At 37.9% G+C, this 19091-nt stretch overlaps 1 protein-coding gene across 1 annotated transcript in view; it reads right to left on the bottom strand.

Annotated features, from left to right (window-relative positions):
- The window catches only part of MMP16 (matrix metallopeptidase 16), a 281056-nt gene extending 269180 nt beyond the window's left edge, over positions 1-11876 (bottom strand). Inside the window, exon 1 of the mRNA XM_012774254.3 lies at positions 11105-11876. Within this exon, the coding sequence (XP_012629708.1) occupies positions 11105-11236 (132 nt within the window). The 5' untranslated portion in view covers positions 11237-11876. The remainder of the gene's footprint in view (positions 1-11104) is intronic.
- Positions 11877-19091: the final 7215 nt, after the last annotated feature.

Here is a 19091-nt window from a genome sequence, read left to right as displayed (position 1 = left end):
TTATTTGACTACAGTATGCTTTTGTTTGAGAAACATCTTGCAGGACTAGTTTATGCAAAACATATTATGAGATATGTAATAGAACAGTGACTCAAAAAACTTACCTAGAATTAAAAAAATACCTATTCCCAAACCTCACTCTTTATGATCAATGATGTTTGATGTTACTGAAATTGTTTGGGGATGCCATGAGCCATGCCCATATATGAGGGGAAACTAAATTGATAAACACAAAGTTTGTTCTGACTGCTTCACTCACTGGCCCTTCCCGTCTCTCTCCTCCTCGGGCCTCTCTATTCCCTGAAACTGAAAGGTAATGAAATTAAGCCACTTCATAATGGCTTCCAAGTGTGCAAGTGAAAGGAAGAATTGCACATCTCTCACTTTAAATCGAAAGTTAGATATGATTAATCTTAGTGATGAAGGTATGGCAAAAGACAAGATAGGAAGAAAGCGAGGCCCCTTGCATCAAACAGTTAGTCAAGCTATAAATGAAAAGGAAAAGTTCTTGAAAGAACTTAAAAGTGCCACTCCAGTGAACCTATGAATAATAAGAAAGTGAAGCAGCTTTACTACTGATATGGAGAAAGTCTGAGTGGTCTAGTTAGAAGATCAAATAAGCAATAGATTCCCTTAAGCCAAGCCTAATCCAGAGAAAGGCCCTAACAATTCTATAAAGGTGACAGAGGTGAGAAAGCTGCAGAAGTTTGAAGCTAGCAGAGGCTGGTCCATGAGGTTTCAGAAAGGAAGACATCTCCGTAACATAAAAATACATGGTGAAGCAGCAAGTGCTGATGTAGAAGCTGTAGCAAATTACCTAGAAGATCTGGCTAAGATCATTGAGGAAGGCGGCTACACTAAAATACTTTCAATTGAGATGAAATAGCCTTCTATTGGAAGAAGATGCCATACAGGACCTTCATAGCTAGAGAGGATAAGTCAAGACCTGGCTTCAAAGCTTCAGAGGACAGGATGACTTTCTTGTTAGGGGCTAATGCACCTGGTGACTTTAGGTTGAAGCCAATGCTCATTCACCATTCCAAATATCCTAGGGCTTAAGAATTATGCTAGGTCTACTCTGCCTATCCTGTAGAAATGTAAAGCATCCACAAAGCATGTATGACAGCACATTTGTTTACAGCATGGTTTAATGAATATGTTAAGGCCACTATTGAGACCTGCTGCTTAGAAAAATAAAAAGATTCCTTTCAAAATATTTCTGTTCCTTGACAATGCACCAAGTGTTCTGATGGAGATGTACAAGGAGATGAATATTGTTTTCAAGCCTGGTAATACAACTGACATTCAGCAGTCCATGGATCAAGGAGTAATTTTGACTTTCAAGTCTTAATTTTTAAGAAATACAGCTTAAGGCTACAGTGTCATAGACAGTGACTCCTCTGATGGATCCGGGCAAAGTAAATTGACAATCTTCTGGAAAGGATTCACCATTCTAGACACCATTAAGAACATCCATGAGTCATGGGAGGAAGTCAAAATATACACATTAACAAAAGTGTGTAAGAAGTTGATTCCAACCCTCATGAATGACTTTGAGGGGTTCAAAACTTCAGTGGAGGAAGGAACGGCAGCTGTGGTAGAAACGGCAAGAAATGAGAATTAGACATAGAACATGAACATATGTCTGAATTGCTGCAATCCCATGATAAAATCCTCACTTCTATTTATTTGGTTAGGAGCCTGGGTTCCTCAGCTAGCCTGCCTGCTTTGATTCTAGGCTACTTCACTTCAGTACTTTAGAGCAATGTAGTATTGGCAAGTTCATTAACCTTTCCATGCCCCAGACTCCTCATTTGTGAAAGAGAAATAGTGCTAAATCACAAGATTATAATGAGAATTAAATGTGTTACGATACATAAAACATTTGGAACACTATTAGGCACATAGCAAGTGTTCAACCAATGTTAAATAATATTGTTTTTATTATTAAAATAAGGTGTTTAAATAAATGCCAGGTATTTCCATGTTACTGGTTGTTTTAGATTTTTTATCTAATTTGAATACAATATCAGAAAGTAGTTGTTACTATCAACATATCCTGGTCATCAGAGGGAACACATGACCTAGGACACCGCCCTATTCTTACTTACAAAGGAGACTGCTCAGTATTGTCTCAATGCTATTATTACAAAACCTGTGCTACAGACAAGCAATAAGGATCACACATCCATTATATAAATGGCCAAAACAAGGAAAACACTACTTAAGTATCTGCCTGAGTCACCCATGAAGGAAATGACTTCACTCAACCCATCATACATGAGCAAAAGGGTGAATTATAAGAGCAGAGTTGTTGCAATATAAGAAACACCCAAACCTCCCCAAATAATTTTATCCATAACTGTCAGTGCTCTTGATTTTTTTTGTAAGTTTGTCCTCAATCTCATGCAAACCACTGAGTATACAATTGTGTATGTGAGCTGTTTGACTCTATTCTACTTTATTTATGATGAAAGAGGGGAGAGGTGTTCCCATAAAATTCTTTCCAAATTTGAAGCCTGGAGTCCTAAAATATAGCTAAAATATGAAGTCCCTAAGATCCCAACTAGAAAAAACAAGTAGCACAACAAGAAGGAATGACCTAGCAAATGTTTAGAGTCAAGAAAGAATGAATGCACAGGCATTAGAAAACTAAAATAAATGAAATGCGTAATCATTATAAACAAAGAGAAACTATTTAGACATGATAGGAATTCAAATGTGAGACGTTCCCATGGAAAAATGTCTCCACTGACATCACTGGGGTCTGACCGCATCAGCCACATGTCTGCATTCCATTAACATCACATCAGGTGCGTGCGATTGGGGACATGAAGTGAAATTCATAAAAGTATCCAGCCTCCCCTAAAAAAGGGCAGTTTATGCCCCCTTAACTTAAATGTGATAAAAACAAATACTGTAAAATTCCATTTCAGTGAGTAGTTTATTTGGTCATTTGAATACGTCACTCTCAGAACTATCTCTCCTGAGAACGTCTATGGTGCCATGGCTTACTTCAATTATCCATATCTCACTTAACTGACTAGATTTCAAAACTTAAAAAAAAAAAAAATATGAATGATGCTTCTGAGTAGGGTATAATATCTGAATTAAATGATGGCATGCCCAAATGCCACTTCCCTCTACCAGACGTCATATAACATATAACAGGGTAAACTGAAAGCATTTCTGAGGTTCCTATTTAGAGAAACCAAATGGTTTCCCATTTTTGTGGATCATTTCTTACATATATTTAAAAAGAATAGGTAAAAACTGTATTTTAAAATCTGCTTTCACTGAAAAGAATTTATTCAATAGATCCTATGGCAAACATTAGAAAATAAAATAACTTTAGTGTCTCAAACTTTTAAAATTGGATTTCTTTGTCCGGGCGCAGTGGCTCATGCTGTAATCTTAGCACTCGGGGAGGCCGAGGCACCAGGATCACTTCAGGTCAGGAGTTTGAGACCAGCCTGAGCAAGAAGAGCAAGACCCCATCTCTACTAAAAATAGAAAAATTAGCCAAGCATGGTGGTACACACCTGTAGTCCCAGCTACTAGGGAAGAGAATCACTTGAGCCCAGGAGTTTGAGGTTGCTATGAGCTAGGCTATCACCATGGCACTCTAACCCAGGTGACAGCTAGACTCTGTCTCAAAAAGAAAAAAAAAAATTGGATTTTTGCCAGAGATTATCTAAAAGGCATTATTAAATTAAATTTATCCCTCTTCTAATCTAAAAAAACATAATTACTTCATAAACTCATCCAATTAGTTAAAATGGGAACACCAAAAGCACCTAGAGTTACTATAAGGTATAGTTTCTGATCTATTCCACACCTAAAAACAAGAGAAATGTAAAGCAGCCCAACATTGTAACATTCTTTGTCATACTGTCATGCCCAGGACTTTTTTCCCCTGGAAAAATGCTAATTTCCTTCTTAGTTCATCAAATATGTAATCACTGGTACCAAGAGGCTCTCAGTAAACCCAGCTTAAATTTTAAATCATTAAGCATATGTTCATTTATTTCTCCAACCTCTCTGTGATTGGCTCTGATTCATTTTAAGGCATCTGACTGCACCTAGTATCTGTCCTTGATTTTAAACCAAGCTCTTCCAAGCCATTGGAGTCTTTAAACAGCTCAATAGCTCCCTCTAGCCTCTTTTTATATACTACACCCAGAGGTCACATTTAATCAAAGGTTAGGGGCTATTGTGGGACTACTCTTACTCTCTTGGCTAAGCTTCTGTTCTGTGGCTCATCAAGATATTCCACTGATCCAAACCTAAGGACGCACAATGCCAAACAGTTGTGGTGAAATACCAAGCAAATAATAGCCATTCAGAGTGCTAAATTACAGGAAGCAACAATCAAATATGGTTTCATGAATAACCTCAAAATCTATAAATAACTTTCCCAAGAAAAAGGAAAAGAAGGCAAAAGAAAATCTGAGTGTCACATATATTATTTCTTAGTATTTTATCTTTTTAGTCTGGAATTTTTCGTTGTTCACATAAGCTGCATATTTTATTCAAACAAATGCAATCTGATTTTTCATATTCAAAATCAAATGTGTGGTGAAAAACAAAAAACTCTCAAAGGGCCATGTGCCAAAATTATTTCCCAAAATGGACAAATGGAACACAAAGTATAAGCATGTCATTTCATTACAAAATATGTGTATGTTTGTATATATATATACGGATAGATAGAATCAAATTTTGAGAACCTCTCCCCAAAAATTCTCAGCTAAAACTCAGATTTTGAACTTATTCCAATTTGCCTATTTTTGATTGAAGTACCACCTGTAGATGATGTATATTTTTCAAAATAACATTAAGCTATGTTTTTAAAATTAAATTTTTAAAGTTCACTACTTTTGCCAAAAATTGATTTGAAAACTGCCTATCATTTGCTGTCAGTGTTTTTAATACTCAGCAAAGGGCTAGAATTATTTCCAAAATGGAATGCTCTTTGTCACTACAGATGATAATACATATTAAAGGTATACAGTCTGTATTGCCTAATGATATTAATTTCAGGAAACAAAATCTGAACTATCTACCTTGTGATTTAGTTGCCCCCCAAATTTATAGGATAAATATGTACACCCCTCCTCCTTTGGCTACATAAAGTAAACCTTGGAGGCTAATTACTAAAAAAATTCAAATTTGGAAAAGGCATTAGAGACAGTTTAGTTGAAGTCTCATTTTTGCAAATACAGGCATTGAAGAAATTATTTGTCCAAGTTCAAAAGTTATGTTAGTGAGAGAACCAGAGTTCAAGCCCACATTCTTCGACTTCCATCCCAGTGCTCCATCACTCTATACTACAGCTATCTTGCCATTTCGAATGCTATATGGATACAATTTTTGGTTTTTTCTAAATGTCTTTGTCATTGTACAAAACACTTTAATCTTTTTCTGCCCATTCTTATCTCTCCCCTATAAATTAAAAAAAAACCAAAACTTTCATGTTCTCAATTTGGGGTATAACATAGAGCTGGCCTAAATCATATACTGAATCCTACCCATATTATGGAAATGAAGCACTTGGGGCTTCAGTTGATAAAAATAAACATGCCTATTGAATTATAAAGGCCTATTTATTTTCTATGGTATTAGAAAAGATGAACAGATTTCAGTGAACTCAATCTTGTGAAAGAAGGTGTGAGCTGAACTTGACATTCTATGATAGTAACAGATGACAAGACAAAATGTGAAAATCACATTCTTCAACTAAACTGTCTAAGAAAAACCCACGGGAAGAAAATGTACTGATGTTACATTTAGTTGATTTTTAGTACACTTGTTAAAAAATGAAAAAAGTATTTAAATAAAATCTTCCTAGACCATCTAGCATGCCCCAACCTGACATATTTTTATGTTATTAGATGCTATCATGTCAATTACCTCTACAGCAACTTTTATTTTCTATTAATAATGAAATCTACAAAGTATAGAGTTTTTAACCATGCTAACACGTTTCAAGCTATTGTGTATATATATATATATACACACACACAGTATATATGTATATGTACATGTAATATATACATATTCATTTAATCATCAAACAACCCTATGAAGCAGGCACAATCAGTAGCCTCATTCTCCAGATATGCAAATTAAGGCTCACAGTGATTAATAACTTGTCCATTATTATACAACATGCAAGCAAAATGGATGGAATTAGAATCAGACAGTCTAGTTTCAGTATATGTGCTCTTAATTACTATATTCTTCCACAATAAAAATTAAATTGATGGATTTAATTACATTCACAGATATTTAAAATAAATTGCAATGGAAAGTAACATGAAGAATAACTTTCTCAATTTCAAATATACATGTTGAAAGGTCAAAACATTCCTGAAAGAGTAAAGAAATAAATCTTTCTCTTCCAACACTGAATAAATGTAACTCATTGATTCAAATGTTTGATTTTTTGTTGTTGTCCTGAACTAATTCCAATTAGTAATCTAACAAATATTCTGAATAGGTACATCTTGAGTAATTAGAGTAGGTCAATAAGTCAAACAAATTTACATAAAATAATTTATTAATCCAACTTCAAATAAAATAATTATACCACTGAACAAGTACATTAAAATTTTCTCATGTTAACAACCTTGATTAGCATGAATAAAAAAGTAGAAATTTTAGATCTGTCACTTTTAACCTGACTCTAGAAATAGGGAAGTTGTTATTGAACCCAACTTTATCCTTAATTGATAAGGGAGAAGAGATTGGATGAGAAAGCCCAGCTCTACAGAGAGGGATGAACTTGGGCTGTTGCTCTCTATGGATTTCTCAAAGGGATAGTAGGAGAAAATATACCTTTCTGGCATATATATGCTCACCTAAAAAATTCTCATGAATAACCCCAGATCTGAGGAAAACCTGGCCAGCCAACTCTGAACAGAGAAAGGAACAGTCAAAGTGGGACATGCAGAAGAAGATGGGGAACCTTAGGACCACTGAGCCTTCCGGTCTCCTTGGTCAAAGTTTTTAGCCTTTATGAGCATTCTGAATGCCCAGCATACTTGAGATGTCTTGCTAAGCCTGAAATCTTGCAATAGATAAAAGTCTTTATGAATAAGTCACACAGCCTCTGTTGTTGGACAGTTATAAACTGATAAACTGCTACAGTGGAGAATTACAGGATATAGTCAGGAGAGTTCCTTACTCAAGGAACCATGGAGTCACCATCCTTCCATGAGCAACTTAAATAATGCATCTTGATTATTTAAGCAAGTAGAGAACAAGAGATAAGAAAAAGTATCTCAACATATGACACTTTAAAATCTACATCTAAAAAAAATATAATTTTTATCTCTGAAATGTCTCATGATCAATTATTGCCAAGTTTATATGCAATACAAAGCTACCCAAAGCAAACTCTGAACTTTTTGTATTTTCAGACAAACCTGACAAAGGCAAATAAATTCTAGATCAGCTAAATAAACATATTGCAAGAAAAATTTAGGAAATAGTTATACTGACTATTCATAATATTTTTTTATCAAATATCCCACTGAAATCTATACTCTCTTCTTTAATTATGCACAATAAAATAAAATTTTGCTGTATCAAGATTTTTTTCTGTCACAAGAGTAATCTTGTTATACTTTGATATATGTATCACTTGGAGATTTACATGTTTTCCTTTTATCATTAAATTGGCTTAAAAATTGTTCTTCACTGGAATTGTGTGCTATTGTTTAAAAATCAATAAAGAATATGTTGTTCACATATGTAACATTTGACAAACTACCAAAGTTGATGATGAGAGTCATTACTATCACAAACTATATTCTACCTCAAATTTCATAACAAAAGTGCTTGCACCACCCCCTCCCCCCCAAAAACAATCCTGACTAACGAAATAACTATTTTAGGGACAAAATGATCTTTAAGATAGCAGAGATTAAATCATGATTCTTTGTTAATAATTTAGCTTCTTCTGACCAATGAACACCTCTGATTCAGACTGCAGCCCAATGACAGCAGTTTTTTACTTTTAGTTAATGTTAGTGATGTTCCTTTGCATCATGCTAATTATTACACACTGACCCACTACCAAGAAAAGGATCCAATGATATGCAAAAGTCTTTGTCCAAGTAAGCATACACTGAAAACTTAACATTAAAAGTGTTCCACCTGAAATATAAGTAGAAGAATGATCTCTTTCACAGTATTACTCCTGGTAGTGAGTGTCTGACCTTTTCTTAGCTATAAAAGATGTGCCATTTTGCTTCTTAAAATACAAGACAAAACAAACAAACAAAACAAAATGTACTCTTTTTCCATAACAGGATTTCATCTGTATATTAAAAAATATCTCTCATGTTGATAATTGACAATTCTGAATGTTTACTCTTAAAAATCAGACAGGAAAGAGTTAACATGAATACCTTTCCCCAGAAAAATACAGGATTTTAAAACTTAAATCATAGAGATGAAAAGTATGAGAGTACCACAAATTGTTAAATTCAATGATAAATACAGCCTTGTAATCTTAATTGTCAGCATAAAAAGCATCTCATTGAAGCTTTGTTCCAAGTATAATAACTTGGTGTGCTTACTAGAAAAAAAATTTTATGATTATATGAGCTTCATGCATGATTGATACCATTGCTGTTTATTTTAAGACTGTCCTTGAGAATCAATCAAATGAAACATTCCCAGTGTGTATGTTTTGCAACCAGAATGAGGAACACAATATAAGTGCCTCTTCTGGAGAGGAAGTGATGGACTATTCTTCCCATTAGTGTTTCCTAGCAAAAAGAAACATCTAATATAAGTGAATCAGGCAGAAATGCATGTCAGAAAACATCCTGTCATTCTACATTCTACAATATTTTGATTTTACCAGCAGCTACTCTTATAATTTAAAAAAAAATAGAGGTTATCATTACACATAAAGAAGCTTATAAATCCAAGCAAAGAAGTGTTCAAGAGCTTTTTAAAAAACCCTATTTGGGAATAATCCAAACTATAGCATATAATATACTCTAAGTCCAAAACTCCCTTTGTATCAAGTAAGCTTTCTAAGATCTCAGATGACACATGACTTTATCCAACATACGTAAATATGTATAATAAATATAGATAGAATAACTTAAATACTCTAAAAATTGGAAAAATAACTCTTTTCTCCATGAACCACTGTTTCACACATAACTCAATGAAGAAAGAGAAGTCAATGGAATTCAAAATTAAATCAGTTTTTTTTTAGTAAAATCATAACTCTTTTTGCATCATAATATCTGATTGAACTGACTGAGGGATTCCAACATAAAGAAACAAAAGTCTTACTTATGCTTAGTCTCACAAAAGAAACCAAATAATTATCAAAACACTGATGTTATCCCAATCTCTCAAAGCAAATCTAAGACTCCTAAAGCAGATGGCCATCAATCCAGGCTCCCTCTCCCTTCTCATAGAGAGCAAGATACAACCCACTTCTTAATTTGACCACCTCCCCCACCCACCCCACCTCAGCACCATCTACACTACCAGCAATCTAAAGCAATAGGCCCTTCTGTTTACAACATTATAAATAACAGCTTGCCACTTTCATTCCTCTAGCCTATGAACTAATTATTTCTTCATTTCAACACTAAAGTATCTCTTGATTTAAATGTTAGGTACAACAATCCATCTGTGGCATGGAATTCCAAAAGTTCAAATTTGAAACCAAGAAAAGTCTAACTTTCAGCCCCTCTCTCTCTTTTTATTCAGCAAAACAAAGTGGTATATTTCAAATGGTTAAACCATTTTGGTTTTCACATTGGGGTTTCTGTGTAATTTAGTCATACTTAACATCTGTAAACTTTAACTCTTTTGATGATAATGGTTCTTACTTTTTCAAATACTTTGTTTCTGTACCAACCATCACTTATTACATGGAGTCCTAAGAACATCTTATATAAACAGTTATATTCAGAATATGCCTTCACACATGGCATTTATTATGCACACATTGTATATAAATTGGTTACATGAAGCATGTTCAAATACTGTGCAACAGGTCCTGCTATTGTGTAAACACACACTCCTAACAAAATGACAGTAAGCTTGGTAATATTAACAATATAAGAGAAAAATCACATTATTCCTTGGAGAACTAATCATAATTCTTTCGAGATGCCAGAATACATCAGACCTAATCAAAAGGAGTATATTTTACTAAAACTCTCTTACTGTCTTTGTATTCCACCGTGTACATGATAAACTTGTGTTACAGCCCAGGTGTACACACTCTTTCATTGATTTATTGCACATTACTGGCTTTAGTGCTGAGTTGATGACAGGAAGAGTACTTTGGCAGAGGTCTGACAAGTCCTTATCCTTAAGTTCCCTCTTGCTTTGTGCTGTCTGTTCTCAAAGCTATCAAAGTAAAGCAAATGACTGTCTGAAACCTCTCAGTTTTCTCATGAAAGTGTGAAATCAAATTAAAAACACACCTCAGAACTATTACATTGTGCCACGTTTATTTTCAATTGGCGGGGGAGGGGGAGCGAAGACACTTAAAAAGGTGGATTTTATGTCCTCTCTGTAGTCAGATCTATTTACAGTGTATTAAGTTATGTCTAAATGAGAAAAAGACTCTGTCTGCTCAAGTGTTTTATCACAAGTAATGTTATTAAACATATCAAGTATTCCCACGCTCTCCTCCAGATTCTTTGATTTTAACCTCCTTTGTTAGGCACCAAACATGGGGAGAAAGATTTCAGGAACAATACCAAGGCAGCACATGATGGCAAGCAATTAATCCTGCCTCTTCCGAGCTGTTTCTCCATCATAAAGTCAAGCTGCCCTGTTTAGCTACACGTTTGCTATATGTAGGACTTCTCGGGGAAAAGCATGGACCGGCTACAATTGTGTCTGAGCGCGCAGCATCGTGCTTTGTGCTGCCGGGGATAACGGATTCTCGGGCTCACGCGCATCCATCACCTAAGACACAAGGAAACTCAACAAGGGTCTTGGCGTCTGGAAACAATGTGTTGAGACCCAGGCTGCTCTGAGCTGCAAGGACCCAAGGAGTGAGCAAAATGTTTCAGGCAAGGGAGGAGGAAGAAAGCCCTGGTACTCTTACCTCCACATTGAAATACTGCTCCGTTCCGCAGACTGTAGCACATAAAATCCAAAGCAAGGTTTGCAAGAAAAACACCCCCGAATGATGCACGAAATCCAACCGTCTTCCAGTGCTGAATGTGAGTAAGATCATAGTGAACTGTGCTTCAATGGATGGACAAGCTCCCCTTCGTTTTCTCCCTCTCTCTCCCTCTCCCTCCCTCCCTCGTTTCCTTTCAAAAAAAAGTCCTCCGGGTGGGTAGGGTGCCTGCAGGTTCACCCACAGCCGGGCAAGGGGAGGAGACGGGGGCCCCGCGCTCGGCAGCCCCCGAGAAGCAGCGGCGGAGGAAGGGTCAGCAGCAGCGCTCCTTCACCATCCTCCGGGGTCCGTCACCGGGAACGTGGCGCCCAAGTTCACCGGCGGTTCCGGCTCAAAGCGCCGAGTCGCAGCCGCAGCAGCAGCAGCCGCCGCTGCCGCCGCCGCCTCCAGCCCGTGCGTCCTCCTCCTCCACTGCCTACTCCTCCTCCGCCGCCGCCGCCCCCAGCTTCTGCGGGAAGGGCCTCCGCCGCTCCTCGCTCTCTCGCCTCTGCTTCTCCTTCCCCCTTCTCCTCGCTCCCCTCCAGAATGTTCATCCGTAATCTACATAACTCCTCCTTCCCGGGGTCTGCCTGGCTCTTGGGGCCCTCACCGCGCGCGGGGGGGCGCGCGCGCGCGCACACACACACATACACACACACACACACGCTCACACACGCGCACACACACACACACACACACATACACGCGCAGACACAACCCGACACACAGACGCGCGCGCGCTCCTTAAAGGAGACGGCTCATAAAGGCTTCCCTGCTATACTGTAGGGCGCACTGGAGGTAACCAACCCGCGAGAAGGGCACTGGTTTGAGGAGAGCTCATTAACAATGTCACCCAACCCTCATCTCCGAGTCAGGCAGCCAGGAACCTGGGCGGCTCCTTCCTTTCCTCCAGTCCTCCCCGCCGCCTTGCATCTAGAAACAAGTGCGCCCCTCCCCAGCCGGGGGCTGGGTGGGGCTCAGGCTGCAGACTCTGGTGGGGCCCGAGGAATGGCTCAGGCCTGGTCTTTAAGAGCGATTGGCATTCTCAAGGGAGCGGCCCTGGAAGATGGGGTCGCTGGGAGTCGAAGGAGCGCCGGGTCACCGTGTGCTGCTTGGTGGTTCGCGTTGATTGCCAGGGCTGACCAAGTTTGGAAAGCCTGCGATGGCAAGTCCCAAGAGTCCAAAACTTTGTTGGGGTCCGCTGAGCCTGTGGCCTGGTGTCTCCCCGAATCTCCTCTACCCGTGCTACCCTTCGACTTCCAAGCTCGGGAAGTAGGCATGGGTTTTTGGTGGGGGACTAGTCAAATACAGAAGCGGAATGAAAATGCTCACTTTCCAACTGAATCGTGGATGCGCCTACACTCTGAGACCCGGGAGAGGTGATCCCGGGTGTTAAACAAAACATCTGACCAAAGGGACCCGAGCTCTGGGAAGGAACCAGCTGCGAGGGGAAGGACTGGGGAAACCAGGCGAGCGAGCAGCCTGAGGAAAGGCGAGTAAAGCAGCTGGCAAGGGCGGGAGGAAGAGGCTGAGCGCAGACCGAGCGGGGGAGAGGCTGGCGGGAGCTAGGAGAGCTGCAGGCGAGAGGGGGAGGCTGCTGGCAAGCGGCGCGCTGGCGAGCGCGGGCAGGGGAACTTCGGGAGAGGCTGCCAAGAAGGACTCGCGCTGAAGCAGTGTGAGGCAGTGGACAGGGGGGGCAGCAACCACCAGCCCTTGGCAGGTGATGGTCTGGCTGGAAGAGAAAAGGGGGAAGGGAGCGAGGCAAGCATCTGTTTGGGGGCAAAGCCAATAAATGTGCTTCTCCTTGGCAGCCAGCAGAGGGGAAGAGGAGCCCACGGGAAAGAAAAGCAGGCGAGGTTAAGAATAAAGAGTGTTCCAGGTATGACAGATACCACAGCGAGGTAGAGGAGAGAATTGACAAGGCAAATTTCATGGGTGAATTGGAAAAGCAAGAAGTAGGACTATAAGAGGTCGTGTTTGGTAAGCAGATGGAAAATGCTGAAAAATGGCTTGCCAAGAATTGTACTGGACTGTAATAATTTGTATCCTGAAGGAAAAACAAAAAGCCGAAGATGGGACTTTGCAGCTATTGCTTTAAAGACTTAATACGTATACCCACCCAACTTGACCCAAGACCCTCAGGGAGCCTTTTCTGACAGTCTGCCTTGTACACAGCATTCACTGCCCACAAAAGAATTTTGAAGGTGTAATAAAAAGCAATCCATTATATTGTATAGCATATTAAAACTTCCAAAATGTTTCTAGAATATATCTCATTTAACTCTCACAGCATCTCTGAGGATTTTCTTTTTATTTTACAGATGAAGAAAATGATGATAATAAAAGATAACTCTCCAGTAAAGCATACAAGTGGCAGAGTTCAGACCTGTGTTTTCTAACTCACTGTTCAGTGTATTTTCTACTATACGCCAGTGACTTCCCATACAGAAATTCGTTCCTACTCTTTACAGTTTTATAATCCATAGGTTAAGATGACTTATGTAAAAGAACCAGCTAGAAGGCAACATGAAAGCAAGGTTATTATGTGGAATTTATATGGTGTTCTGTGCCAATATAAGGTAACAAAATGTGGTGAAGTATTTGTCAATAAATCAAAAGTTATTTTTATGTGTGCATTATATCTAGTAAAGTGCAAAATTAGAGAGGGAAAGGGATGCCAAAAAAAAGGTTGAAAGTATTTTCCTAGTCCCTGAGCTAACACTGAAGGTAAGAAAGTAAAACAAATTTACACAAGATGTGCATGAGAAAACAGTTCTAAATGGTGAAGTCCTTGCTAAATGAGCCAGAATATTAGGAAACTTTACCAAGGAAGCGGAATGCAAGTTGAGCACTAGCTAGACCATCATCAAGGAAGGATTTTTTCACTGTGAGTAATTTGTCTGTCAAAATAAATGTAGGAGCTCCAAAAAGAGAGATGCATTAATAGTGCAATTTGTGGAGGACAAGGTGTAAATCAGGGCTTGAAGTGAAATATTAACATTTGATCAAATAGGCAAACAAGGATTGCTAAACCATTTTAGATAATAATAGGTATCTAGGGAAGATTATCTTCAAAACTATGCATAGTATAGGCCATGGGAAGTGATTGGATGCTAACAGATAACAATTAAAATAAGGTTTTAGTCCAGCTAGGAAACTATAAAGCCTGTAGTAGTGGGGTGTCCTTGGAAACCTATGCTTTCAAGAATCAATTCTAAAGGAAAAAAGAAATCTATTGAAAGTAGAGAATCCTAAATTAAAAAAATAATCTCAAAGTAGTGATTAGTGAGAATTATAAAAAATTTTAAATATTTACAAACATTTATTAAACTTATTAGTCAGCATTCAATAAACAATAAATAAATGAATAAAAAGTCAATTCTGGAAATACTAACAGAAATGAAGTACTGTTTCATTTCTGTAATGGGGCTCAATAGGATTCATAGTTCAGTGTCGAAAACAGACTTGTAATAACTATTGCAATGTTGAAAGACTCAGATAGTTACATATGTAAGATGCTATGGAATAGGGTGGAAGAAGGACTTTCCCTGAAGTCCTTGGAGAAAGCACCACAAAATAAGTAGCTCTCAAGTGGAATGTTGAAGAATAAGTAGAAGTTTAGTTGCCAGATAACAAAAGAAAGGATAAGTCAGACCTGTGCACAATGGAGGAATAACTACACAAGGATGCATCTGTGGAACCACAAATGGTTTGTCAGGGTTACAGGCTAGGGTGCATGTAAAGCAAGGTCAAAGTCAGAGGTTGCATACTTAGAACTCACGAAAATCAGCAAGAAAAAATCAAATAACCCTATTAAAAAGTGGGCCAAGGACTTGAACAGAAACTTTTCTAAAGAAGACAGAAGAATGGCCAACAAACATATGAAAAAATGCTCAACATCTCTAATCATCAGGGAAATGCAAATCAAAACCACAATGAGATATCACTTAACTCCAGTGACAATGGCCTTTATCAAAAAGTCTTCAAACAATAAATGCTGGCATGGATGCAGAGAGAGAGGAACACTCCTACACTGCTGGTGGGACTGCAAACTAGTTCAACCTCTGTGGAAAGCAATATGGAAATACCTTAAAGCGATACAAGTGAATCTACCATTTGATCCAGCAATCCCATTGCTGGGCATCTACCCAAAAGATCCAATGACACTCTACAAAAAAGACACCTGCACTCGAATGTTTATAGCAGCACAATTCATAATTGCAAGGCTGTGGAAACAGCCCAAGTGCCCATCAATCCAAGAATGGATTAATAAAATGTGGTATATGTATACCATGGAGTACTATTCAGCTCTAAGAAACAACGGTGATATAGCACATCTTACATTTTCCTGGTTAGAGCTGGAACCCATACTATTAAGTGAAGTTTCCCAAGAATGGAAAAACAAGCACCACATATACTCACCAGCAAATTGGTATTAACTGAGCAGCACCTACGTGGACACACAGGTACTACAGTAATAGGGTATTGGGCAAGTGGGAGGGGGGAGGGGGGCGGGTATATATAGTCAGAGATTGCAGGAATCAGAGTAGAGTCCAGAGTATGCAGGAATCAGATCAGGAAGGGTCTCTGGTGCCATATTTCAGGCTGTAAACTTTATCCTGAAGGAATTCTTAGGAGGAAATAATTGAATTTTCACTGCCTTCGCTGCCTTTACTGTTTGTTTGCTAACCCCATCAGCTTCTAGAAGTGCTCATTTTTTACCTCATATTCCATTAAGCATTTAATATCTACCATCTTTATAGATCTTATATCGGCACTTGTCTAATAAGCCCGATGCATCAATTCCCATATAGACTCAGCTGGCTACCTGCAGAAATGAAATCCTTTTTACAGCACAGATGTAAAAAAAGAAAAAAAAGGAAAAGAAAAGAAATGTAATCCCTTCCTTTCTCAGGTGAGTTTGTTATTCCATCTCTCATTTGTTATATGCTTATCTTTTAAGGCCCTAGAATTATGAAGCAGTTTCCATGTCATAGTAATGTGAGCTTCTTAGTTGGTGGTCTTCTTAGAGACAGAGTTGTTTTCCTATCCACAGTAAGTTAAAATATAGGATATCATCCTTCCCTTTAGGGTGTTAATGAAATCTTTGCTCACAACTCGTGGCTCTTGCTGTGTATGCTTTCTGTCAGATACTTTCCCTCTTCTCACAATTTCACAAAACTAATGAACAATCTCTGAATTACACGTGACTGGAGAAAAGAGAACCCAAACGTGATTTTTAAAAAATGAATAAGAAAGCCAACAAGAAGGAGTGATTGCCCTGGCAAAGATTAATGGCAATTTAATAAAATGTTATGTGGGAGACAAGGGGTGCTAAGGAAATGAGGCAAATGACATACTTAAAAGTGAGCAGCTGAGTGATACGCTGGAGGTACAAAAGATTATAACTACCTAAAATAACATTAGAGGTAAATTATATAACTATTATTGAACCCGATTTATTAGTAAACTGGAACCTTTGAAATGAATTCTATAGTTTGGGAGGTTACATAAAACTTACTCAATCCTCTATATCAATTTATGTGCATTCTTCCCTACTTGCATCAGTTGAACTTGCAGTGTTCAGAGTTTTTGTTTTTGTTTTTAATTCGAAGAATATTGAATTAGTGCCAGCTACTGGCATTCTCACATGCATCTGTTGTCACCAGGGGCATGCATATGTAGAACAATCATCTAGAGCCTTGTTATTTAAGGTGTGATCATCTCTGGAGGGAACCTTAGGGTTTGGGAATGGTCAGAAATGCAGAATCTCCAACTGCACCAAGATCCCCTTGTGATTCGTGTAAGCAATTGAAAGGCACTATTCTAGAGTTTGCACACAGGACAGCTAGTTGCACTGTACCTGCCACCTTAAAGTTAATAATAGCATGCTCTAAGTAAAGGGAGCTGACTAGTTCTAATCAGAGTAACCCTTATACTGATGTGTTATTTTTTTTCCTTCAAAAATATAACTGCATGGCCAGAATATATTGATGTAATTTCTAACTTTCAGTGGTATGGTGTTTCCTGAGCACCCATTCTGTTTAAAGAGACTTTCATACTTGATAAATAAGAAAAATTGCTAACTATTATCACAACTCATGAAGATAGCATGATTTTTTTTGTCTATTTCTTTCATTGATTTATTCTTTCCTTTCACCTCCCTAACTATTAGTGTTTCTCAACCATTTGGTCTATGTTCTTTTTTTGTTGTTTTTGTTCATTCATTCCTCCACTGAACGTTCATTAACCATTGTAAAACATCAAGCAATTAAAGATGTAAAAAGATAGAACCATTCAGCTTGGTTGGGTTCAAGATAGATGAAGTCTTGGACTTTAAAACTGTTTTCACTTTGCTATTGAAAACAAGATTTACTATTGAAATAAACAAAAAGCTAGCAGTACAAAATACAGAAGAAAGATTTTGTTAAAAAGGGAGTGAAGAAATGGTTCCCAGTACCTTTTTGTTTCTTCATCATGGAGTACCTGAAGTTTGGAGAACCATGACGGCTGGGAAGTATGAGAAACTCATCAGATCAGATAAAAAAGGAAAACAGCGGGCTTATAGCCTTCTACCATTTGGCTAGAGGTGGAGTCTCATCAGTACCAATAGATGTCCACACCCATGACCCTATAAAGCCATCCTTCCAGCACTGCAGTTCCCTTCTTCTCTGTGACCTTGATTGGTATAACACATAGCCAGGATTTGTAGAAGCTCAAAGTCTAATTTTGCTCCTCTTACTCTAGATTCTTCCCTATGTCTTTATCTGTTACTTCTACTCTGGTGATGTATATCCCAAGCCTTCAATTTGGTCCCCTCATCTGGAATTCTTATCATTATTTTCCCTTGAAATGTAGCATGTTCCCAACTGAGTTCACCAGTTTTTTAGTTGGTATATTCCTTAGTTTTCCCATTTCAATCTAGACCTGCTATTCCACTAAACCTTGAACATATCTTTGACTTTAATATTAATTTGTGCTCTGTGTTGAATCAGTCACCTGTAGCTGTCATGTCTTTTTCATATAGCACCCTTCTCATTCCTTCACCTGCACTTACAGTTAATCACTGTCCCCTATAAATTCATACTCTTGTCATTTCATGGTTAACCACTACAGTAGCCTACAATATGTTGTATTATAATAGATAAATATGTTCTTTTTTTGTCTTCAAGTTTTCTTTATGACAAGCCATTGAACCCCCCTCCATTTACTATTCTTACATATCATTTTCAGCATAGACATGGCGCATGTAAATTGGAAGGACATTTTTAAAGTTCTCTTGTTCAAATTTCTTATTATTTAGAAGAGGAAATTGTGGCTCAGCAATCAAGACCTCATGTGACTAGTTGGCAGAAGTAAAGAACACATGTGTATTCTGATTTTGAAGCTGATTGCTTTTTTAAAAGGAAAAGATATATTATAAACTACTTTAGACATTCAAGAAAATACCATGAACAAACAACTCAGTTTAAAAAATAGTTCCATTGCTATTTTATTAATAGCAGTGCCATGTAAATACTCATGGAAGACTAAAATTAGATAATATTCTGTGTATTGTTAGACATGCCATGGCTTGATATATGGTAACACATATGATGAGAAAGGACATTTCATTACATAGGTGGCCAGTAAAATGGAGAAATGGATTGAGAATCCCTTTAGACACTGTGTAGCTTTAGGAAAATCATTATATTTCTAAATTTTATTTTCTTTATCCATACAAGAGATTTCATACTCTGGGTAGTAGTGAGGATTAAACAAGATCTTATGTATGGAAAATTTATGTAATTTTTAAATAGTAAGCAACATAAAAGGTTATAGCATGTGCCTATTGCATGCTAAACATACAAGAGGCAGGCAGCAAAGACTCATTAAGACACTGATTAACTTTTAGAGTGATGGCTCTATGAGAACATGGCTAATATGTTAT

Source organism: Microcebus murinus, chromosome 7 (genome assembly GCF_040939455.1).
Source record: "Microcebus murinus isolate Inina chromosome 7, M.murinus_Inina_mat1.0, whole genome shotgun sequence".
In the NCBI taxonomy this organism is placed as follows: domain Eukaryota; kingdom Metazoa; phylum Chordata; class Mammalia; order Primates; family Cheirogaleidae; genus Microcebus; species Microcebus murinus.
The sequence above is the reverse complement of the archived record's forward strand: the minus strand, read 5'-3'. Positions and strand labels throughout refer to the sequence as shown.